The 25290-nt window shown below is 36.1% G+C and overlaps 1 protein-coding gene across 2 annotated transcripts in view; it reads left to right on the top strand.

The window, feature by feature from the left end:
• GPC5 (glypican 5) overlaps positions 1 to 25290 on the top strand; it is a 762495-nt gene that overhangs the window by 398646 nt on the left and 338559 nt on the right. For both annotated transcript variants that reach the window (XM_038173480.2, XM_027443115.3), the window contains one exon: positions 20368 to 20530. In XM_038173480.2, the coding sequence (XP_038029408.2) occupies positions 20368 to 20530 (163 nt within the window). The remainder of the gene's footprint in view (positions 1 to 20367; positions 20531 to 25290) is intronic.

Below are 25290 nucleotides of genomic sequence, written 5' to 3'. Positions count from 1 at the left end.
ACAAAAGTGAGGTTACACTATTGTGCTTAGATATGAAGGTAAAGATTTTTGGTAAAAATCTAATAATTATTTTCTGTTCATATTTTATATGTGTGCGCACATGTGCATTATGAACTATGAAACTGCCTGGAAAGAATGCATCCAGCTGTTTTGTCTTCTGTTTGATTTGCCAAGATTTTACTCCATTATTGAATTGGGACTTCTGGAATAAACACAACATACTAAAGAATTATGTGCTAGTGTTAAGCCAAGGTTCTTTGTATGTTTTGTTCTAATAGCATGTCACATTGGTATGTTTAGCTTTTTTTTTTTTTTTTTTTTATAATCATCCTATTACAGGAGGAAAATTCTCAGCAGCATAATAGCAGCTCACCACAGAGATATTGCCAAAACAAATTGATGGCATTTAAAACTACATAATTACCTAGAAATAACTGAATGTAATTAAATATATATTTGTTCATGTTTTGAGCTGCATTTGTCCTTTAAGTAGTCCTATCACTACTGAATTATTCCACTGATGTAATCGAATGCCATTTCGATTTTATTTATTTATTTATTTATTTATTTTTGTTTACTCAAGGATGTCTTCTGTTTTGTTTTGATTTATGAGGATTTACAATTCAGAGTTAATGTGGTAGACACATTTCTGTTTTATCCATTCATGTCTGTTGAGGGATTTTTGAAACAGCAAAGATCCCATGACTTGCTGCAGCTGAGCAAACCAAGCTACCAGGACGACTGTGAGAAGTTCCCATGACAGTGTTCCCACATCACCCGACTGAGGAATTTAGAAAAATATTGTTGACAGCAGCTGGATTCAAGGACGGGATCTATGTGACTGCTAATCACAAGGGTGTTGTTTTCTTGCAGGTGGAGTTGTTTTCTTGCAGTTTTTTGTCTGAGTGCTTTTGACCAATAATCTTGTGTGAGACACTATCTGCCCCTGTTAAGTTTGCTAGGAAAGTCAGGCTATTCGGGTAATAAAGTAGAGCATGATCTGACCATATTAGTGTCTGTCGTGTTTTCGGCCGTTTTTCCTGCAACACATGTCCAAGAACATTTTGTTGTCCTTAATGATGTAAAGTGGCCCTGAAATCACTCTGCAACCTCAGGGATATAAGTAATGGCCCTTTCTGTATGTATTGTACTTGAAGGTATATGTACATGACTTCTGTCTTTCCTTCAGCTGTCCACATCTACTGTGGACTCTGAAGGCATTAGTGTGCATTTATTACTGCTTCTAAAACACTCTCTAGCAATCATTTAATGAAGCAGCCAAACAAACTGCTGTGTAATCTGTTAATATTGGTATTTGCAATGTAATTAAGATAAAGTGTTTGAAAATGAATGTCTTATAGTTTTATGTCTAATTAGTTTCTGCTGATTACCACAAAACACTTAAAACTGTAATGGCTAAACAAAATAATTAAAATCATAAAATGAGGCCCTAGTGTCTAAACTACATAGGTGAACTTATGTTCTCCTAGATCATCTATTGCTTTGAGGTCTCCTGATAGAAAAATATGTCTGCTTTAATATCTGGCTTTCATATTGCTATTCCTGACTTGTGTTACTTGGAAGTTTTGAATCAGGAAAAAATGATCTGCTGAAAGAAAATAATTAAATGACTCAGTTAAATAATTAACTATTCCTGATACAAGCCAGAATGCCCTTGGCCTTCTTGGCCACATGGACACACTGCTGGCTCATGTTCAGGTGACCATCAACCAACATTCCCAGGTGCCTTTCCCCTGTGCAGTTTTCCAGCCACACTGTCCCAAGCCTGAAGCACTGTGTGGGGTTGTTGTGGCCAAAGTGCAGGACCCAGCACTTAGCCATGTTGAACCTCATCTCATTGGCCTCTGCCCAGTGACCCATCCTCTCCAGATCCCTTTGCAGGGCCTTCCTACCCTCTGGCAGATCGACACTTCCCCCCAGCTTGGTGTCTTCTGCAAACTTACTGAAGATGCGATCAATTCCCTCATCCAAATCATCAATAAAGATATTAAAGAGGAGAAAGGTCTTTTAGTTAAGTAATTAATTATATATTTCTGCAGAATCAGGTGCTTGACAGTTCTTCACAAAGCAAGCACACCTCTGACTTGAAGCACCTTCATATACCTACAGCTAACTTGTGAAACCTCTCTCTGGCTGCTTCTAAATGGTTGTTTTAGCTCACTTAACTTCTCTCTATTGAGCATGCACATTACAGAGAACCATCAGGGGAGGGAACACACCAAATCCCACAATTCCACACATTCCCAGTTTGATGGGTGTGTTTTTTAATATGTTAATGACCCTTAATGAGTGAAAGGTAACCATAGGTAAGTCTGGAATCCAGCTTCAGCTGTTCTTTCTCGTTCTTGTTTTCTAGTTTTCATCCCTTATCTCCCTAGCTCAAGGCTACCAGTCTCCCTGTTTTCTTCAAGGTTTCCTTGTTTTCTTTAGTTTAAGACTACAATACTGCCTTGCTTCTTAGGTATGTTTCTGCTGATCCACAGAATTTGCTAATGTAAATATAGCCTTACAGCAGCATCCATAATTGAAGTTGCAAACCTATGGCTCAAACACAGGAATAAACTGCTATATGCTAACTGTTGAAGCAGTTACTGTATGCAGTAATTATGAGCATACACATTCATAAACCAGGACAAGATTGAGTATGTATAGCTTTTACTGATAGAAAGCTAACAATTCAAGTAATAGCGCATTAGCTAAAATCATTCACATAGACACTTACCATGGATTTACTTATACTTAGGGTGGGATTCATCTCAATTCAGCATATTGCAATTGTTATGAGATGGAAGCTTTGATTACAGCAGCAGTTACCATCTAAGAAAATTAAATCTCTTCATTTGCTGCAGTTCAAGGTCTTGCTACTGCTATAATGTTTGTAATGCGGATACAAGTCTACGACATTCAGGTATTATCACTTCACTGATACGAATATGATTATTGCTGATTTTTTCCCTCTATTATTTTGTCTCTGATGATAAAGATCATTTTTAAGAAGCTGATTTTTATTTATGTTCTGATCAGGAAATGAGCTGGCATTAAATCTACATAAAGAAAATGGGATTCAACATTGTCTATCCTTACTATACGATATACTTGATATGAAAGAAGCTCAGGTTTGTTCCAGATTTTCATGCAACAAACAATGTTTGACTGAATATAATCAATATCTCACAGCTGGACAAATTCTCCAGAAGGATGCTGTGAAGGACAGCATCAAAGGCCTTACTGAAATTCAGAAAGATTATGTCTGCTGCCTTCCCTTCATTCAACAAGCAGATGACCTTATTATGGAAGGAGTTCAAATTACTAAGACAGGAAGCATTGCTGAAGCCTTGATGGACATGCACCACAGAATCTTAACATATCTAGTGGCTATCTTACTTTCATAAAAAGAGACTTTGATGTAAAATTTCAGTATTTTTCAACCAGTGAAGATACATGTCAGTTATGATGTTCAGATCATTTTTTTTTTTGGAATCCAGAGAAATAGAAGCTTTTCTATAGAGCATTAGGTGCATGACCCCTCACTGTATTTTGCATGTTTCTCTAGTCTCGGAGTGCTGTTTGGTTGCTTCTTTTACCTCTCGTCCTGATGCAAACACAGAACCATCAGAATTCCTTTCTGGCAGACTTGAAGCAATCTGCTGACTAGTGTAGTGGACCCTTTGACACATTACAGAAAACTTTGGGTAAAGGACTGAATTGGATTTTGATAAAGAACATTTGCTGAATAAATTGCTTTTATTTTTTATTGAAATGTTATCAAGGTATTCACACTATGGGTTTTTGAAACACTGATTTGTATTTTCAGTTCATGATTAATATTTGTTAGGTGTTTCTAAATTTCAGGTCTAGAGAGCATTTTCTCAATTTATACAATGCATTCACATTCTTGCTATCTGTAGACTACATTTTGGGAGGAAACCTGGGTGTTCAGCTTCTTCATTTATACATTCAGTTGTGATTTAACCTGGAAGACAGCAGGTTGTCAGGTATGTGAGCATCTATATGGTGTACTTTTGCAACTAGGCTCTCTACCCAGGCAGCAATACCTTGCCACAGTACATCATACTAGATGGCTTTACCTGATATTTTTGGATGTGACAGTCATGATATACCTGTTCATATACTCCCACACACCTTATTATGAAGGAAATTAACTCTATCCCAACTGAAACCATGACATATTTGCATTCTGATTTCAGCTGGAAAAAGTTTTGACATAGAGGCAGACACAAGATCATGGTACACTCTCACAGGTCTGCCTGACCTGGACAATCAGAGCACCAGGACTCTGGGATGTACTGTTTGAGTCCTGGCTTACATAGCAAATTCTACAACAAACAAACAACAATAACAACAAAACCCAATACCAAACTGACTAATTTAGTTGTGCAGTATTATAGACCAGTGCCTAAACTGGACTATGAACAATGACAAAACTACAGGAGTAGAAAGGTTGTGCTGAACGACACTACTTCACATCTCAATATATTCTTTTACAATTAACTAGACAGCAAATACAAATAAAAAGCCTCTGGAGCCCTCGGTAATTATTTTGTTCTTCATTTTCTTGAAATGAATATGTATTCAGTCATGGGTAGTGAAGTGAATCTATATACTTGACTATGTTATCTCTAAATCTTTAATTTTCATCCAGTGAGGACTTTCTTCGATCACACCAGTAACTATTTAATGACTTTTTTATTGTATATAAGTAATTGTGTATTAAAGGACATACTACTTAACATATCATTAACAGCATTTTTATTTTTCTCTGTTATTAATTTATGATTTAACCATTAAGCATATGAAATATATTTAGAGCTACTGCTTACAGTTAAAGTCAAAACTTTTAGGGACTGCTGCAAGCACACCAGAAATTTAGGAAAGATTTACCTTATCTGTTAAACACCCATGTAGGAGGGTGGGGATAGAATCTGTGGTAGATGGTAAAAAGCCTACTGTGAGGCAAATTGTCCAATTTATAGACAGAAAAATTAAAGTAGAGCCACAGTGCACAGAAATAAAATGTGGAACAGACTTTCCAGTAAACATCTTCAAAATGGTCTTAATGCATTTTGGAGCTCAAGGAAATTGCTTGGATTATTTGCAAATCACTTAGCTAAACCTGTGATTGTATCCTCTCACATGTTTTCCAGACACCAGTGTAATAGACTTGGGAAGACTGCATTCCTAAAGCAGCGAAGGGTTAGTGGTCTGCCCTGAAAACAAGGGATTAAGTCTGCTTCTTCCAAATCCTGATGTGGCTGGAACCATGAAGCTCCTACCAGGAAGGTAGGAGATCCATTGGAAAAGTCAGAAAGGGCAAAAAATTAGCCTTCTGGAAGCAAGTAAAACCTGAGATCTTTAGCTCTTCTTCCAAAGGTGTGCTCATTCTGTATAAACACTGCCTGTATTTCCCCAAGGAAGAGGAAGATATATATTAAACAGTGTTGCCTTGTCTCCTTCATCTGAATCCTATGTCTAATTGCAATAATGAGAGCTCAATTTTACTAATGGGGGCAGAGGAGGGAAAATTAATAATAAAATTCTACTCCACAAAGGAACATACATATATATTTTTCCCTTTTATACCAACTGCAAACAATTGGCTCTCTGATGAATTCATACATCCACTGAAAATTTATACAAAGCTAAGTTTAGAGAGCTGATTGTTCTTAGTGAGGAAGAAATTCTCTGGGCTACACATGCCAAGAATATTTTGCAAACAGTGAGAGAAATGAAGGTTGAAATAACTAACCTATTAAATGCCTAATTTGGACAACTATAACTTGGCCTAAAGACCCAGAAGCACAGTTATGATATTATTTCAAAATTCAGCTAGTTTCTCTCTTTCTGTAAACAAAAGTAAATACTTCAAGAAGTTTAATGAGTCTTTGAAATGTTTGAAAGAATTTGTGCTGAATAGGTATGTCTTTCTTGTATTTGGGTAAAACTCTACATGGCAAACTTAGTGGAAACAATATTAGGAACAAAAGAAAATGAGCTTCTGCATACCACATCTTTTCTTTTCCATTTTACTTCATTGAGTCTGTCCATACATCATTAAGTAAAACTAGCTTGGAGGTTCTTCTTAACAGTTTTACAACCCTGAATCTTTAGCATTTCTGTAAACATACTTATCATTAAGCTAAAATTCTTCTAAATTGAATATTGTTACACCTATGCTAACTCTTAGATCTAATGGTCTCATGATTAGCTGAGTTATATGCAAAGATTTTACTGTAAAGCTTATGGTGAAATGACTTGTGAAATTGGTCCAAATCTGTGCACAAATAAAAACTGACAGCAATATTACGTGTTTGGGCAAGAATAAAATATCTTGAATAGAAATGAAGATAGAAGTGCTAGAATTCTAATAGGAAATAGTCAAATAATTGTCTAATAGGAAAAATCATTGATCAAAGTTTGATTTCAGTTCGATGGTACAGAGTTTATTAATTTCCCATCCTGAACAACTCATTTTAGTGAAGAACAGATTATCTGGATGTTATATATTACAGCATATAAGCAAAAGTTACGAAATTCTAAATAATAGACTAAGAAAGACATGATCATTTCAGATTTAAAAAAAAAAAAAACATGAGAAGTTTAATTCCATATGAGTACGGCTGAAATGTAGGCTGAAATATAAATATGTCCTTGGGACCTGTGTAGTAAATACAATAAAACCTGGCAATGTTTACACTTTAATTACTATGGTAATAGAAACTCTAGCATTACTTTATACCACACAGTTTCACTCTTCTTTATACAAAGGGTAATGATTCCTCACATGCTAACTGATAACATAAGAAGTGTGTTCATTTATGTCAAAACTACTTTAAAACAACAGATCTATATTGAAGCATGTGGATGACCAGCCGACATACAGTCATTAACATATGACAGACTTGCCAAGAGTTTGTAAGAACTCTTTAGAAATACGGATTTGTATATGTATTTCATCTTGCAGTTAAGGACTCAAACTATTTTATTTTATTTTATTTTATTTTATTTTATTTTATTTTATTTTATTTTATTTTATTTTATTTTATTTTATTTTATTTTATTTTATTTTATTTTATTTTTTGTGCATGTGTGTGTCTGTATGTATATTAGTTAGGAAAAAAGGGAAAAATTAATCGTGAATCTGAATCTTGACATCAAGTCTGAAAAGTAATTCCTCTGTGAAATCAAGCTTAAAAAAGAATGTTAGAGCTCAAGCCAGAGAGAGTTTATGTGCCTCTTAAAGAACGGCCGTGTTTCTTATGTTGACTATGTACTGTTTGCCTGTATTTGTTGATGTATGCAAGACTCTAACAGAATCACAGAACTTGCACAACCTACCAACCAGAAAAGTGTATCTACTGTGACTGTGGCCTCTCTTCAGGGTTCTATTCATCCTCTGTAAGAAATAGACACCACCCCCTGCACCACAAAAATGAAAAAAAAAAAAAAAAGCTAAAACCCAAACCTATGCCTCCTGTCAATGGCACCACAGATACACAGATCTGTGTGACTAATGGTCTACAAGACAGTGGATAACACTCATACCCTCATGCACATATACACACAAACACAGAATAAAGTCCCTCATTCTAAATAACAGTTAGAGATTATGTTTAATGAGAAGACAGGGCAGATCTGTGATGACAATGTGCAGGGCATGGCCAGATGTATACTGACAAGCCTCTGTTTACAAATGACTATCTCTCTTCATCTCTTTAACCACCTATTTATTATCTGTTATTTAGTCCCTCTATTCTCTATTCTTTACCCTTTTATTCTAATATATCTCATGGGTGTATTACTATTAGTCCGCAGAAGGGTCATTAGGATGATCAAGGGGCTGGAGCACCATTCGTACAAAGACAGGCTGAGAGAGTTGGGGTTGTTCAGCCTGGAGAAGAGAAGGTTCCAGGGAGACCTTATAGTGGCCTTCCAGTACTGAAAGGGGGCTACATGAAAGTTGGTGAGGGATTCTTTTTCAAGGGGTGTAGTGATAGGACAGGTATAACAGTTTTAAACTAAAAAAGTGTATATTTAGATTAGGCATTAGAGGAATAAATTCTTTACTCTGAGGCACTGTAACAGGTTGCCCAGAGAAGCTGTGGATGCCCCATCCCTGGAAGTGTTCAAGGCCAGGTTGGATGGGGCTTTGGGCAACCTGGTCTAGTGGAAAGTGTCCCTGCCCATGACAGAGGTGTTGGAACTAGGTTATCTTTGAGGTCCCTTCCAATCTAAACCATTCCATGATTCTATGTTTCTATTTTCCCATGCTTATTCCTTCCTAAATCCCCTTGATCTCTCCTGTTCCCCGTCTTTGGTTCTCCCCCTAAACATTCCATATTAAGTTTAGAAGCATCTCATATTCAGTCTAGTATAATCCCAAATGCCCGTCCTGTGCATAACGTAATGTGTTCCACACCTATGGAGTAACCATCGTAGTCTCTCAGGTGATCTGTGGAAATTGTGTCCCAGTGGGTGTGGTGGGTGTTCTCTCAGCATATGGGACTGAGGATCTTCTGGGAAGGGCTCTGATTGAGGTTCCCCTCCCGTCATTGTGTCAATATGTTCCTTTGTACTAGTGAAGATTATCATTTAATCACATTATCTAAGTATTGAAGTGTTCTAAGATCTGAGGGAAAAAGTTGCTGCTCTTTCTCTTCTTTTTCCTCAAATAACAATTTAAAGATTAAAGTACTAGCTTGAAAAGAAAGAGTTCCAAGTTCAGCTTCCTCCATTGAGAGATCCTCTATGTCAAAGTTGTAGGATCTTTGAGAAGGAAGAACTTTGTTTATCCTTCCATAAGTATAACATTCAGATGACCATTGTGACCTTAACTATAAGGCTACTAATCTATGCATTCTTTTCAGAACTTTGGGCCCAGAAAATGCTAGTAATTTATTCTTCACTGATGCATTTTCATAAGAATAACTTGAGAACACATCTTCCTTTGTCTTAATAAAACTGGAATACAACATGAGAGTTAGGCAATAGGAGAAAATGTGGGTGTGAATCACTGGGGACAGTGGAAGTGCTTCAATCTGAATATCCCATTTTCTGCATAAAAAAACCCTAATAATGAAGCTATTATATGAAAGATAATGAGTAATGTCTGTTCTTCTGTTGGCTGAAACTTAGGAAACAGTGAAACACGTAGATTCTTAATTCTGTATCTTCTTCCATAATGCTGTGCCTATATGAATGATCTTTGCATTTGGGGAATATTAGGAGGGTTATTTTTCTACCAAACGGTTAATCTACTGGTAGTGCTTAGTACTGCACTACACTCTACCAGCTCCCATTAAAACTACTTTGTTTTCTTTGTAATTTATAGAGTAGTATAGCCCAGTTCTGGATGTAAAAGAACACTACAATAAAACTACAAAAAAAAGAATATAGCATTTTGCTAAATGTGATAGATAGATGATCTTTTAGTGACTTTTAGTTTATAAATGCAACCATATTATACTAACATCTATAGTACATGTATTCAAGTAGTCTATTATTGAAATGATTATGTGCAAAACTCCTGACTCAAACACCTTTTCAGCTTATAATTTATTAAACATTTGATATTTTAAAGATATAAAGAGAAATGGGAACACTGAACCCTAGAAACTAAGCCCCAGACTTCTCATATGTTGCATTGTGTTATATGTTGTTGTGTTGTATTTTCATATGTTATATTGTATCAAAGGTGTTCTGTACTTCTCTGAATTAATACTTGATCTTGTGATGATTCTTATTTCTACATAAATTTACACTACAGAACCATGCAGAAATGAATGCATTGCAATAATGAAATCCTTGTCAGGTTAAGCGCTATAAAGAAATTCTACTAGCATTTGAAACAAAATCCAAACTCAATTTGCCATATATTATCTCTGGAGCAGCAAGGATATACACATATGTAATTGGATTATAATAAATTGAAAACACCAAAAATGTCTTAGAAAAAGTCTTCAGATATTCTTTTAGGCTTTAACAATATTTTCTTAATTTTGTAGTCAGGCCTTTAATGATATTCGTATTCCCAACAAAAAGAAAAAAAAAATCACATAGCTACATTGAATAGGTGTTTCTAGTATTCTTCCAATTAGATGTTCTATGTGGGAGGAAAAAAAAACCAAAACAATAAGAACAGCTCATCTTAAAGGAATTCAGAATTTTTTATGTTTCATAAAAGCTGTAGAATGCTGACTCACCTATTTCTGATGTTTAGTTGTTGGCATGCTTTGTGTGAAGTATTTTGAATATGAGAAAAAGCATTCAAAGCTTACTGTTGCTGTGCTAAAACAACGCACAAAACTTACCATAATATATATATATTAATTGCAAGCCAAATGAATAAAATAAATTATTTTATAATTTGTTCTCAGATAGAACTTTTAAAACATTTTTTCTCTGTTTTTGAGACAGAAGGAAGTCTGACTTCAAAAGGTTGACATTTACTTTCTTTCCTTCGTTTCTTATTGATCTCTTCATGAGACTCTGAAGGAAGAAATTGTAACCCCCCCTTGGCAGGAATTAGTATTAGGGTTTTCCTAGTTACATAGTAAAGTTTCTCATTTTCACTTTGTTCTTTTAAATGGTCACTTTTCTCTCCCCCCATCCTTTATTTTCTGACGGTCAGTTTTGCTAAAATGAGTTTTTAGTGCAAGAATTCAATGAAATAATTTGTTTAAGCCTATCCTAGGACATCTTTGAAAAGCTCAGATACAACTACTCCATCAATATTCTATATCACAGAATCACAGAATTGTCTAGGTTGGAAGAGAACTCAAGATCACCAAGTCCAACCTCTGACCTAACCCTAACAAGTCCTCCACTAAACCATATCACTAAGTTCAACATCTAAATGTCTTTTAAAGACCTCCAGGGATGACTGCACCACTTCCCTGGGCAGCCAATTCCAATGCCCAACAACCCTCTCAGTAAAGAAGTTCTTCCTAACATCCAACCTAAAACACCCCTGGCGCAACTTTAACCCGTTCCCCTTCGTCCTGTCACCAGGCTCGTGGGAGAACAGACCAACCCCCACCTCGCTACAGCCTCCTTTAAGGTATCTGTAAAGAGCAATAAGGTCACCCTTGAGCCTCCTTTTCTCCAGGCTAAACAAACCCAGCTCCCTCAACTGTTCCTCATAAGACTTGTTATCCAGACCCCTCACCAGCTTGATCATCCTCCTCTGGACTTGCTCGAGCACCTCGATGTCCTTCTTGTAGCGAGGGGCCCAAAACTGAACACAGTACTCGAGGTGTGGCCTCACCGGAGCCAAGTACAGGGGGAAAATCACTTCCCTAGCCCTGCTGGCCACACTGCTTCTTATACAAGCCAGGATGCTGTTGGCCTTCTTGGCCACCTGATCACACTGCTGGCTCATATTCAGCCGACTATCAACCAATATTCCCAAGTCCTTCTCCGTCTGGCAGCTCTCCAACCACTCATCTCCCAGCCAGTAGCTCTGCTTGGGGTTATTGCACCCCAGGTGCAGGACCCGGCACTTGGCCTTGCTGAACTTCATCCAGTTGACCTCAGCCCATTGGTGCAGCCTATCCAGATCCTCCTGCAGAGCCTTCCTACTCTCAAGCAGATCAACACACGTACCTAACTTGATGCCATCTGCAAACTTACTGAGGGTGCACTTGATGCCCTCATCCAGATCATCGATGAAGATATTAAAGAGGACTGGCCCCAGCACCGAGCCCTGGGGAATGCCACTAGTGACTGGCCTCCAACTGGATTTGACTTCATTCACCATAATTCTTTGGGCCCGGCTATCCAGCCAGTTTCTAACCCAACGAATAGTACACCAGTCCAAGCCACGAGCAGCCAGTTTCTTGAGGAGAATGCTGTAGGAAACAGTGTCAAAAGCCTTACTGAAGTCAAGGTAGACCACATCCACAGCCTTTCCCTCATCCACCCAGCGCGTCACTTTGTCATAGAAGGAGATCATGTTCTTCAAGCAGGACCTGCCTTTCATAAACCCATGCTGACTGGGCCTGATCACCTGCTTGCCCTGTAAGTGCCGTGTGATGACTCTCAAGATAATCTGCTCCATGAGTTTCTCTGGAAATGAGGTCAAACTGACAGGCCTATAGTTCCCTGGGTCTGCCCTCCAGCCCTTCTTGTAGATGGGTGTCATGTTTGCTAGCTACCAGTCAACTGGGACCTCCCCCGATAGCCAGGACTGTTGATAAATGGAAAGTGGCTTGGCCAGCTCGTCCACCAGTTCTCTCAGTATTCTCAGGTGGATCCCACCTGGCCCCATTGGCTTGCATACATCCAAGTGCCGTAGCAGGTCGCTAACCATTTCCTCATGGATAGTGAGTGCCGCATTCTGTTCCCCATCCCCTTCCAGCAGTTCAGGGTACCGCGTATCCAGAGAGCAACTGGCTTTGCTGCTAAAGACTGAAGCAAAGAAGGCATTAAGCACCTCTGCCTTTTCCTCATCTTTTGTAACTAAGTTCCCCCCCGCATCCAGTAAAGGCTGGAGATTCTCCTTCAACCTCCATTTTGCGTTGATGTATTTGTAAAAACATTTTTTGTTATCTTTAACGGCAGTAGCCAGATTGAGCACAAGATGAGCTTTGGTCTTTCTAATTTTGTCCCTGCACTGCCTCGCAACATCCTTATAGTCCTCCCGAGTGGCCCACCCTCTTTTCCAAAGATTATAAACCTTCTTTTTTCTCCTAAGCTCAAGCCACAATTCTCTGTTGAGCCAGGCTGGTCTTCTTCTCCGCAGGCTTGTCTTTGGGCACGTGGGACAGACTGCTCCCGTGCCATTGAGATTTCCTTCTGGAAGAGTGCCCAGACTTCCTGGACTCCTCTGCCCTTCAGAACTGCCTCCCAAGGGACTCTGCCAACCAGTGTCCTGACCAGTTCAAAGTCGGCCCTCCGGAAGTCCAATACAACAGTTTTACTGGTCCCCTTCCTGGCTCCTCCAAGAATGGAGAACCCTACCATTTCATGGTCACTCTGCCCAAGACAGTTTCCAACCACCATATCTCCCACCAGTCCTCTGTGAACAGAAGGTCTAGCAGGGCACCTCTCCTGGTAGGCTCACTAACCAGCTGCATCATGTTACTGTTTGTAAATGCTACCTATTTTCTACTTTGTTGTGTATAGTTTTGCTTTTATAATGCACATATAAACAAGTTTCTTATTTTATGTCATGAAACTAGGATTTCTGCATTCTAAAAAAGAAGAAATAGTGAATTAAATTCACATCAATGAAGAGTGTTGCTGGATTGATCCTGATTCTGAACTGTTCTTCAAGACTGAAAGATTTCTGTTAATTTCTCCTATTAGCAGGAGCAGGAAGAACAGGGTTAATTACAAATAAATGGTGTGATGGAAATATTTAATAACTGAGAGCACATGGCCTAACAATACAATGTACTGTTGAAAAATTATCTGTTTTACAAAATAATATAAACTCTCCATAACCTATACACCAGTCATTTTACTCTAGGAGGAAAGTGGTCCCTTTGAAGATTTCAGATAACCTAAACAATATAATAGTTATGATAATGGAAATCCTGAGCTTGCATGTGCATGTAAAAGGATTCTGAAAAGACAGACTACTGTACCTGGAATTTTTATGTGTGCTAGCTATAGGAATACATGTGACTTTATAAATATTTATGCAGGGTTCAAAGCCATCTGTCAACAATTAAAGTATATGTCACGTTTAATGACATAGTCTGCATAGATTAGGATTACTATAATTAGAGTATTGCGCACATATTACAGCTGCAAAATGGATGAGCCAGACTTTCTCAGGAATTTCAAAAAAGGCTTTTTGTATGTGATAATATTCTGCATGATGTTTGATTGCATCTGAATAAGTAATGTTGCAGACAAATAACATAGGCAGCTACTTGAACTTGAAGCTAGTTTTTCTGAAAAAAAGTTACAACCTTATCACACGTACAAAGACCCAATGGGATTTAAAGAATAGTTCTATCAAACCATTCAGAAGGCTCTGATTGCAAATGGTTCACTTCTTTATATACCAAGAAAACTGTTCTCAACTAATATAGTATCCCCTCCTCCACCACTTCCATGCTTCTGGAATACCTTAATTCTCTTGAAGTCTTTGAAAAACAGGCATGATGAATTTTGACAAGACTAGGCAGTAGAAAGGTCTATTTCAAGAATAGTTTGGTGGTAAAGAGGATTAAAAAATATAGCCCTTCATATGTGATGAGTCTCAATTCATGCAAAGCAGCCTTGCTGCACAATGAGCGTAGCCAGAGGAGTATAGTAATATAGAAGTCACAAAAATAAATGGCAACTCAGGAACAGGAGCAGGGGGTAAATTGTGTAGCAGGAAGGCCTTGTTTGGAAGGAAATGGGAAAACTTTCTCTGTAAGGCTTAAGTGGGGTGTAAATGATGTATGTGAGTTTTTACTAGCTTTCTGATTTAAGGACATACACTGCAAATTAAAAGAAGATATATAGGACCTTAAGAAAAACTGGTAAATAATGTAGAAGGCCTCTTCATGTATGTTTTTTCTATGGTACGTTTTGTGGAAAAAAAAAATGCAGCAAACTCTTCATAAAGGATTGGTCCAGACACAGTCATAGTTAAGGACTGGTGATATGCTTTTGTAATTGCTACTTGATCTCACTTACCTAAGGAGATTCTCAATTATTAATAATTTTAAGTTTCTGCTCAGTTTATTTCATAGTAGGGGGGGAAATTATTTTTGCACAGATAATCCCTCCCCACCAAAACTACTCTATAATCAACACAGATATAGTTCATTGGGAGATAAATGAACTTTCGAGATTTTTCTTTCATAGTAGTTGAGTTTTTTATTAATTTTTTTAGGTATCTACTCCCACATCATTTTCTATATCAATTTAGAATGCTTTGATATGAGAAAAAAAATACATGTGCAGCTGTTGTTGATGGAAATGTATTTTTAATGTTTATATTTTGTTAACTACAAGTGATCATTTATAACATATATTATCTGCAGAACAATGGCTAATGCAAAAGTAATGGATTCCTTTTACTGCCTTCTTTTATTTAACTTGGTTTCAAATACTTCTGGGAGTCTACCAATTTTATAAAAATACAATTTAAATATTTTTTTGTCTTGCTGAAACACTTTTATCTTTTTTTTTTTTTTTTTTTTGAGCCTCTTAGATTCTGACATAATGAGATGTGATGAAGTGTCATAGTTTGCTGTAATTCAGTAATTCAGTGATAACTGTGCATAAGAGTCTCTCTTTTCTCTGACTGCATATATCACTTGTGGTAGCACCTATTGTTTGTGTATGCCTCAGTTCGATTGGAACTAATGGAAGACTGCATAAGCCATTATTCTGTAATCATTCTTTCAGACCTAGACTCTATAAGGATCAATGCTTCACATGCAGATTTAGAAGAATATTCTGTATTCCCAGCTAAGTACAAACCACAACTCTTTTGTGGAGCTAGCCTTCTACAGCAATTATTTGTTGGTAGACTTAAGTGTCTTAGAGGCATACTCTGACATTTATGCAGAGATTTCTGAAATGTTAAGGACTCCTACAAACACAGCTTGTGGCCCAGCTATTTTTTTTCCCTGAGCTGCTCACTTCCACTGTGCTGTTGTGGATATCTACGATGTGCTGTTGTGGATATCAACGATGTGCACAAATATAAAGTCTACCTCTTTTATGCCACTAACCATTGTAATTTACTTCCAGTTTGCATTACTTAAGAGTAAAGTAATAGTCCTCTTTAGGACTAAAAGAAAGATGTTTTTTTTCTCCTTGAGGAATTAAGAGTGTCCTGTGTCCTGTTTGTCAATAATTTGTTGATTAGTCTGCATTATATGTTAGGCACCAGTGATAATGGTTCCTATCATCTCTCACTGATTGTACTGATAAACTGTGGGTGAAGTATTTCATGGTGCCATTATTAGTTGTCAGAGAATAGACTTTATAATCATTCATTAGCTTCATGGCTTATTCATGTAACTGAACTGTGACAGTCAGAATTCCTGTCAGAACAATTCAGCTGCACAGAGCCTGCAAATTGGCACAATATTAGATTGGCATTATACTTGAACAGAAACAACTTTCTTTGCTGTTTTCTGGCTTTCTTATTTCCTGCTGTAATATTATTTCCTGCTTTTCTATTCAGAAACTATTTAATAATCAGAGTGATACAAATTGGGCATGACTGCCCTGTGCTATTCCCCTACCTATTTTAGACCGAACTATGGAATACTTTTCTACAGTGTGTCTTAGGAGGAGCTATCATTCCTCACATCTGCATCTTTCATACTATATTTTAATAATCATGGTTCCAGTGGATTAGTCCAAATTCTAACATCAAAGTAGATGCTTTCAGATGAGTGGTCTCTCTCTTTTTTTTTTTTTTTTTTTTTTCCTTGGTAGGTCATCTTCCATGTAAGCAAACATTGTTTCCTTTGCTTCTTGATTTCCTTTTTTTCTTTACAAAGATCTGGATAAGTGCTATCTGAAAATGTCATAGATCTGGGGAAAGAACTTCCACTTTGGGAAGTGGCAAAAACGAGGAATTAATTCTCTAACTTCCTTAACATTCCACCAGGCTATAATCCAAGATAACTTTACCCACTGTTGTGTAACAAACATGCACAGTGCCTCACCTGAATGTAATATACTTTTGATCCGTCAATAGAGCTTATTCAAATTGTAAAATAGTGGATGTGAGGTTAAATTATAATGTCAAAATTGGTAGAAATTATTTCCAAAGCTTTACACAATAATTAAAAAGGATGTAATTAGTTAGCCAGTAAATCAAGATGAACAAAGTTCAGTCAGTTCTTTGTATGGAGTAGCTGAATAAGTCTATTGACCTGAATTTATTTGTTGATTTTTTATACAACCAAATGATACAGATAAAACAGATGATTAAGAAGATGTAGCATGTTTGTTTGTTTGTTTGTTTGTTTGTTTGTTTTTCTTTAAGGCAAAGATCTGTACTGTGCGTCACAACAAAGAAATACTCATTGAATGCTTAGTCAGTTCACAGGATTTTCATGCACTTTGTCAAGCCAGGAGCAAAAGAACATCTGTTACCAGCAGTTTTGGATATCTTTGACTTCCCAGGGCAAATGACCATAGCTGATTTATAACTGAATTAGCAAGGGCTACCTTTTGGCATAATGTGGAATGCAAATAAAACTGCATTCCTTATGTGATGCCTTAATTGCCCTGCATACCTTCTCAACAGTGTGAAATTTTAGGAATCATATAGTCAAATCTTCAATATCTGAATTTGTCTTTCTTGCCAATAGAGCGAAGTAGCTGTGTTCTAAGAATTAGTCTATCTCATTCTAAGATCCCATCTTCTTCTCACTTGTACCAGAATCCACTCACATGGGGTTTGGAAATATTGTGAAGAAGTAATTTTATCATGTTTCTGGTGTGTAAGAGAAAACACTGTGTGAAGCAGTATTGCTTGCTGTGAGCCAGCTCCCCTGATCAGCCACTGAATTACATTCACTGAAATTGGTTCTTTAGATAAATCACCAATTTCCTCACTCACAATAGGGTAGAAATAGGGAATAAGTAGATGTCCTGGCTATTCGTATCCACTCTTACCGAGGGAGAAATGTGTAAAATTCACATGAGAATAAGATCAAGGTAAAATTATTAGCAAATTATCTGCAAAATATTTGCTCTGTCTAGTGGAGGGTGTTATACCAACAACCTTAAAACAAATACAATGAAACAGGTGAGCAGTAAAGAACAGTGAAATAAAAAATCCAAGCAGATCAATGGATCTACAGAAGAGATGCTAAAAATGCTCATAAAATAACTTTAGAAATGTTTTAAATGACATTTTGCTGATGATTCCCCGCTTTCTCCCCCCCCCCCCCCCCCATTGTTGTTGGCCTGTTTTACCTCTTAAATTTATGTTTCCCTTGTTATTTTTCTCATTTATTTCTGTTTGTAGCTATGCTGTCTTCATGGGTGGGTGAAACAGGCAAAGAACATTAGTCTCTACACATTAATCATATGTAATATGACTTTGTTCTACTATTTCTACTACCTAGACAGAAAGGAGAGTACAAGCTAGGCTTTAATTTTGCTTACATTGGTTATCTTAGATATGCCTGACTCATTTACTTAATTTTCGGAGAATGACTTAAATTGCAGTGAGAAGTTAGTAAGACACATTTTCATTGTTGTTGTTGTTAATTTGTTTGTTTGTTTGTTTGTTTTTCCCAGAGACCAAAAAAATTAATACTTTGTGAAATAACCAAATTGATAGTGTGCATAGCTAGGCTAGTAGGAAGTGTATCAAGGGACAAGAGCAAAGCTTTTGCCTCTCTCTTCACTCAAATCTAGTAATAACTGGAAAGAAAATCAGTTGTTCATGACAGAAATCATGTGAGAACCTGAATTGAGGGGTTTTAACTGTACAATGTGCTCCCAGATATGAAGAAGGATTTTTAAAACAGAGAAGACTGAGGCATGAGTATTTTTTTTAGAGAGAAATGCTGTCCTTTTAAATACATATGTAATACTAAGCAGAGGAATAAACTTTAGCATAGTTTATCCTTCTCGTCTGAAGGAGTTCAAAACAGTCGTGCTTCTAGAAATAATTATTCTAGGCTTTATTTGATTAGGTAAATTGGATTTACTGCTGGTCTCCTTTGAGATTCCCTCCACAGGTGTTTAAGGTATGCACATAAATGAAAGAGAAGAAATATTATGACTGGGCTTAGTCCATATTGACTGCAATAGAATATCATTTTTTATTGTTAAAAAATAATAAAATAAAATTAATAAAAAAACAATGTTTCCCCTGAAGGTGTATGATGTGTACGATAAGTAAATGGGATACTAGATTTTTGTTGAAAGGGAACCAGTATCGTATCAGTTTGAACAGTGTAAACATAAGCTCCCTCACCTTCCAGTGTTCATCACTCATGAGAGATGAACTCACTTGTAACTTTCTACAAGCACAGGAAATAAAAAAGAATCCAGTTTTCCATTAAACCAAATTTAATTACATGGATTCATACATTTTTGAGAGTGAGAAGGGGCCATTTTTGGTTACTTATTCTGACCTCTTGCATATCCTGGTGTTGAACTTCTGGATTAATTTCTGCTTTAAGACTAAAACCTCTGTCTGAACCAGAATACATACATATGTATATATATAATATATATTATATATCTATATTGTAATATAGATAATAAATATATATTTAAGAACTTGAGCACAACTGTTAATAAATTATTTTGATATAGAACAACCCTTGTTTGGTTTATTTTTAATGTACAATATTGATAATGTGGATTCATTTGATTTAATTGAAAGAATAAATCAAAGTTTTTGGTTCATTTGTTATTTTCACATTGGTTAAAAATAACATATATTTGTTTGTTTGTTTTATTTTGTTTATTCCCTTTTTTAAACACCCCAGTATAACTCAATTCTGTGCCATCCTTTCTGAACAGAGGAAGCAAGACCTGGATTTGGGAGTAATATAACATACCTAATCTAATTTAGTATTCCTATTTCTGTCTTCAAAGCTATCCCATTAAAACCTTTGGCTAGAACACTAGTCTTGATAATTCATAGCCTACTATTTCATAGAACAGAATATTTTATCTTTTAATATGAATGTAATACAATATTTAGACTTGCAAATTTACTTTTGTCTGTTTTATTATAGTATGTATTTAAAAATTCATTCTATTGCCTGGCTTGCCAGATGAGGTACCTTATTAGACAGTTTGCCACTTCTCTTTTTTACTTAGTATGTCTCGAGTTTTTATAGCAGTGGAAGATTTACCAGCATGGTTTGTGTTTTATACTGCCTTCCAGGTTATTAATGAAAATCCTAAATGATCTGGAAGACCTACCAATCCCTACAGGACTGAACAAAACCCACACATTCCTAGTGATAGAATCATAGAATGTGGACACCTCACGGGTCTGGAAAAGAACTAGGGCCAGTTGCTATGTAACATGGATGCTGTCTGTCTGCTCTAAAGGACACTAGTATGAAGGTGTGAAGGAAATGTCTCTATCCATGTGATTTGGCCTCGGGCTAGGGATTAATGCCTTATCCTCTCTTGTTTAGCAGTATAGACACAGAAATGTTACACATTTTTAAATTAAAACTGAAGTATACATGTCCAGATACCACTCTTTTAAACCTGACTGCAAACCAGAGGAAACAAAAAATCAGAATTACCATTCTGTGGAACCTAATGTTTTCCATTTAAAGCAGATAAATATCAGAGAGACATATCTGAAATTTTGGCTGCTCACTGAAGTTTTCCATCTGTATTGTTAACTTACACACTGTATCTTGTCTTCAGCTATTGCAGAGCAGATCATTTCCTAAATATTATAACTGGGATCTGCGACAAACAGGCAGTGGTGGAAGTCTGGATGAAGAAATCAGTGGAGATTGTGATGATGAAGATGGTTGTGGAGGATCAGGAATTGGAGAAGTAAAAAGAGTAATGAAAATTACAGACTGTAAGTCCATGATTCTGTTTCCTTCATACATTTTAAGAGTGAATTTGACTCTTAAATTTTTAAATATTTCCCACTAAGAAATACCACTGAATTATCTTGAAAAAGGTGTGGAAAAGTTGTCTGTATGTTTCCAAGACATACAGGAATAGGACTATAATTATAAGGCTTCTATGAGAACAGTATGGTGATAAGTATTAGTTTCATTATTGCATATGTTAATGCATATTTGCATTATGTACACTGACCTCAACACAGTATTTTAGCCCATTAAAAGTCAATACAATGACATGTTTATGTGAGTTACTGATTTAGCATGAAAAGTATTACTTGGAAGTTTTGCACAGAAATTGTTTCTAATTTGTAATGGAACTATGGCAAAAAGCTAAGATTTAGTTGTGGTAGTTGAATTTCTTAGAAAACTGTTGGAATCAATGTGCTGTAGCCCACTAAGCATCAGTGCCATTAGTACTGCTTACACTTCTTTCCACCTTGCTTACATTTTAATTTTTTTCCTGAACCATTTTTGTAAGAATTTTGTAAGAAGAATATTTGTAAGACCTTTGTTTATGCATTTCAGCAACATAGAATTATGAGTATGAGCAATTGGGTTGAAGCACAAGTAAGTTGTCTGGTTCTCTGAACTGGTGCTATATTGTGCATCTCTTACTTCTCTTCCAAGTGTAGAAATATAGGCAGAGATGATGGGAATAGATGCCTGCCATCATCAAAATTATATTTTTAAATATTCAGTACTAATAGATAAGAAGTAAAGGCTGTTGTTAATCCCTGAGTTTACCTATATTTACTGAATTTGAGTGTGCTCTGGGTTTCCAAGGATAGGTCCTCTTGACTTGATAGTGAAGAGACAATTTAGAAATTCAGTCGCAGAGAAGTCATACTGCATACTTGCCTAATTCCAATTTAAATAATTGGAGAAATGAGACTCTGAGCATTCTGGGCATGCATTAGCAGGTAAGTCTGCATTCAGCCTAAGATGCTGTTGCACTTCTACCTATTATACATATTTTCAAGGCCTGCTGATATTTCTTTAGATGGAATGTTAAGAGGCATTTATTTCCTGAGAGTGGCTTCTTTGCACATATACATGTAAACTCAAAAAAGTAGTTAGAGATCAAATACTTAAAAGCAGATGTACTTTGGACTACTGGATATATTGTATCTATTTGATAATGACACTCAATGGTGTGGACAAACTGTAAAATAGTCTTAGAAATGATTAGGGATATTAAACAAGTATTACATTGCAAAAATATCGAATGAATTGCACATTTTTTTACATTCTGCATTTGATTTTTCTTCATATTAATATATTTAATGTAATCTTTTAAAAATGTCAAAATGATAGCTAATTAAACTTTGTATTCTCATTATTTTACGTGCATCTCTGGGATTATAAACTATGTATTAGGCTTGCTGAAGTTTGCATTTAATGCTGTTTCATTCAAACCTTTTCTAAGACACTAGTAAACAAAAATATGAGTCCATAATGTTTTATATTATGACTTTTATATATTTCTTGATTACTAGTTGCTTGAGTGGCCTGTTGTGAATTATTAAAAGATTCCATGTAGTACGAATTTTGTTACAGTATAGGCCATGAAAATCTTTTTCTTGGGAAATCACTTAAGGGTATACTTCAGATAACAAACTGAAGCTCAGATAATTCTTTTGCATCTCTGGGATATACAAGTAGAATTTTAGGAATTAAAAATGAAGTTGAAAGTCCAAAAAAAAGTAAAATAAACCTATTGTAGTAAGCAAACAAAAATATCTTTTCAAGATTTGTGAGGAACAAGAATGAAAACATTAAGAAATAAATATCCTCACTATTTAATCTGGTGGAAATTTCTTAGCTTCAGATGACTGCTGCTGATTCCAAGCCAAGGCAGATCCTGAATTCCCTATTTCTAAATTGAAATGCTAAATTTATGCTGCCTGTATTGCTTACTGCTTTTGTAAAACATGACTAAGTATCAGGCATGGCCTACCATGGTTAGTTAGTTAGGTAGTTTGTTAGTTCTGATGCTTTTTATACATCCCAGTACATATATATATATATATTAATTGCATACAAATAGCCATAGATGTCTGGCTACTGTATTTATATCTACATGTAAAGTTTTATCTTGGCAAACACATCTTCCCCTTCCTTTCTGTTATTCCCAGATCTTAGAATCATACACATTCAGAAGACAATGACATGGTCTCAGAAAAGGCAGATACATACCTGCCTTTACATTTTTTACCTCTATACAAAGTAATGTGCTTAGAAGGGATAATTCTGTATCGTACTTTATCAGCTTATTTAGATTATGAATTTGTTGGAAACATGATCTTTCCCCTTTGTGAACATCTTTGGAATAGCTAACAAAGGGGAGAGTTGGCTTTGTATAAGGCCCCCAGACTTTACTATAATACCAAATACGTAGCAATCTCCTTTCCTTTCCCGGCTGATTATGAAAAAAATGAAAAGTTGACCAGAAGCAAAAGACTATGAAAAGTTTCTTTGGTAAGGAAAAAAATAACACCATCTGTATGCCTGCATTTACCAGAAGAATATAAAGTAAACTTTCCATGTACATAATGAATCCAGTTAAAATGTGTATGTTACTAAACCACATACATGTATGTTAACAGCCCCTGAAGTTGAAGATGACTTATTTTTCCATTCAGTATTACAGACGTAAGAAGGGTCTTCACTTAGTGTTGGAGAGTGTCAAATTTGTGCTAACAGGCTTTAGACTTTGGAAGACTAATGAAGAGATTTGCTATTTATGACTCAGAAATGATAGCCCTAGGATTACACCAAAGCTTAAAATATGTTGTATTTTGAAAATTTGTTTTTATATCTAACAGTCATTCAGTGTTTCAAAGTCCTACAATTGCTCTGACTGCTTCATTCTTTGCAAATAGCTTTAAAATATAGCAAATTGATGCTGTCTTTTGGAGCTATGGTACAAGTGATAGTGCACTTTAAATGTATAAAATGAACAGTAGTATAAAGTCTTGACACTTCATTTGATAGTTTTATTTTACCCTAACCAGGCAATTCCCACAGGACTATTTCATGTGTCACAATGAATTACCTCCACAAAAAAACAAACAAACAAACAAAAAAACCTTCCTAACTCAAGAGGTATTAACGGCAAATACTTATTATCTATATATTGATTTGAATCTATTTTCAAATAGCTGTGCAAGGAAAAGCTAATCCTGCTATAACTCCTCTGAGGTACTCAATATGTTTTATTAAAATTCTCATAGGACTTACACCAAGACCACAAATTTTTTGAAAAGTGCTGTACCACTGCTTTGCCTTTCTTCTTCATCTTTTTAAAATTCAGTGCAGCTATTGCTTAACTACAGTTACAGCCATGTTCAGGGCTCATATATGTAAAATTATGCTTAGTGCTTATTTTATATACAGGCAAATCTTGTCTCTCAACTTGTTGGAATTTTGTCTCATCTGATATTTACCCCGTCTGAGGAAAAAAGTCTCCAAAATGTTTGATTTTTATGACTACTTAATTCATTGAAAGTTATAGTCTTGTTCAGATTATGCAATAGTGAGATAAGTTGGAAAAGGCTTTATGTTTTGACCTCCATATAAAAAGAGGGTACAATAACACACACAAACTAATCTATGTCTCTTATATGATTTTGTACTGCATTCTCAAGTTGCAGACACTTTTTCTCCTCTTTCACTTACTTCAGTATGATTCACTCCCTTCCCCTTCCCCTTCCCCTTCCCCTTCCCCTTCCCCTTCCCCTTCCCCTTCCCCTTCCCCTTCCCCTTCCCCTTCCCCTTCCCCTTCCCCTTCCCCTTCCCCTTCCCCTTCCCCTTCCCCTTCCCCTTCCCCTTCCCCTTCCCCTTCCCCTTCCCCTTCCCCTTCCCTTTCCCTTCTGCAGTACAATGGTAACAGTGATAAAGGTATCAGCCATTTGTACAGCTGTTTTTCTCAAATGCTTCATCAGCCATTCTCATTCCTATCCTAGAAGTACTGAAATTGACCAGTTACTGTTCACTGAACAAAATAACTAGGCTGAGTACAAATCTTAGCTATACTGTAACACATGATTTCACTGAGGACATGAAAATTTTAGGCAGCAAAAGTAAATGTGACAAATTGACTGCATTTACCTAGATCTGTGTTTATTATACATGTAAAAAATCCATCTGTCATTACGTAGGTAGGGTTTAAATGAATCATCACAACACTAGACTGAGATAGATTCACTGTAAAATTTTAATCTGAAGAATGAGGATTTACAGTCTGATGTGGAAATGATATACAACCACGCAGAATGTCAAACATGAAAAGAAGAGACTCTAGATGATTATTAAACATCTAAACAATAGAGATCTTTAATCATAAAACATAAACTTAATCCATATTTTAACTCATATAGATGCAGATTTAAGAATACATGTATACAAATTATATAGGTTAAAGCATTCTGATTAGCAATAATTGCTTTAATGATCTGACTTTTGGAAAATGACTTATCCAAAAATGTTTTTTTAGGGTTTTCTATTTGCAAAGTCCAATCTGAATCTGATGATTTACTTCAAAATATTTCAGTGCTTCTGTCACAGATATTTAACTTGTTGTCTGGTGTTTTTGAATGCATATTTATCCCAGCATATTGGAAGAAAAATATCTTTGTTCAAGAAAGAAAGTCATGTTAAAGTAGTAGGAATATCATCCACTAGCATTTTTTGCACGTCACAGGTCACT

This window comes from Anas platyrhynchos, chromosome 1 (assembly GCF_047663525.1).
Source record: "Anas platyrhynchos isolate ZD024472 breed Pekin duck chromosome 1, IASCAAS_PekinDuck_T2T, whole genome shotgun sequence".
Lineage (NCBI taxonomy): Eukaryota > Metazoa > Chordata > Aves > Anseriformes > Anatidae > Anas > Anas platyrhynchos.
Note: the sequence above shows the minus strand (reverse complement) of the source record. Positions and strands in the feature narration are given on the sequence as shown.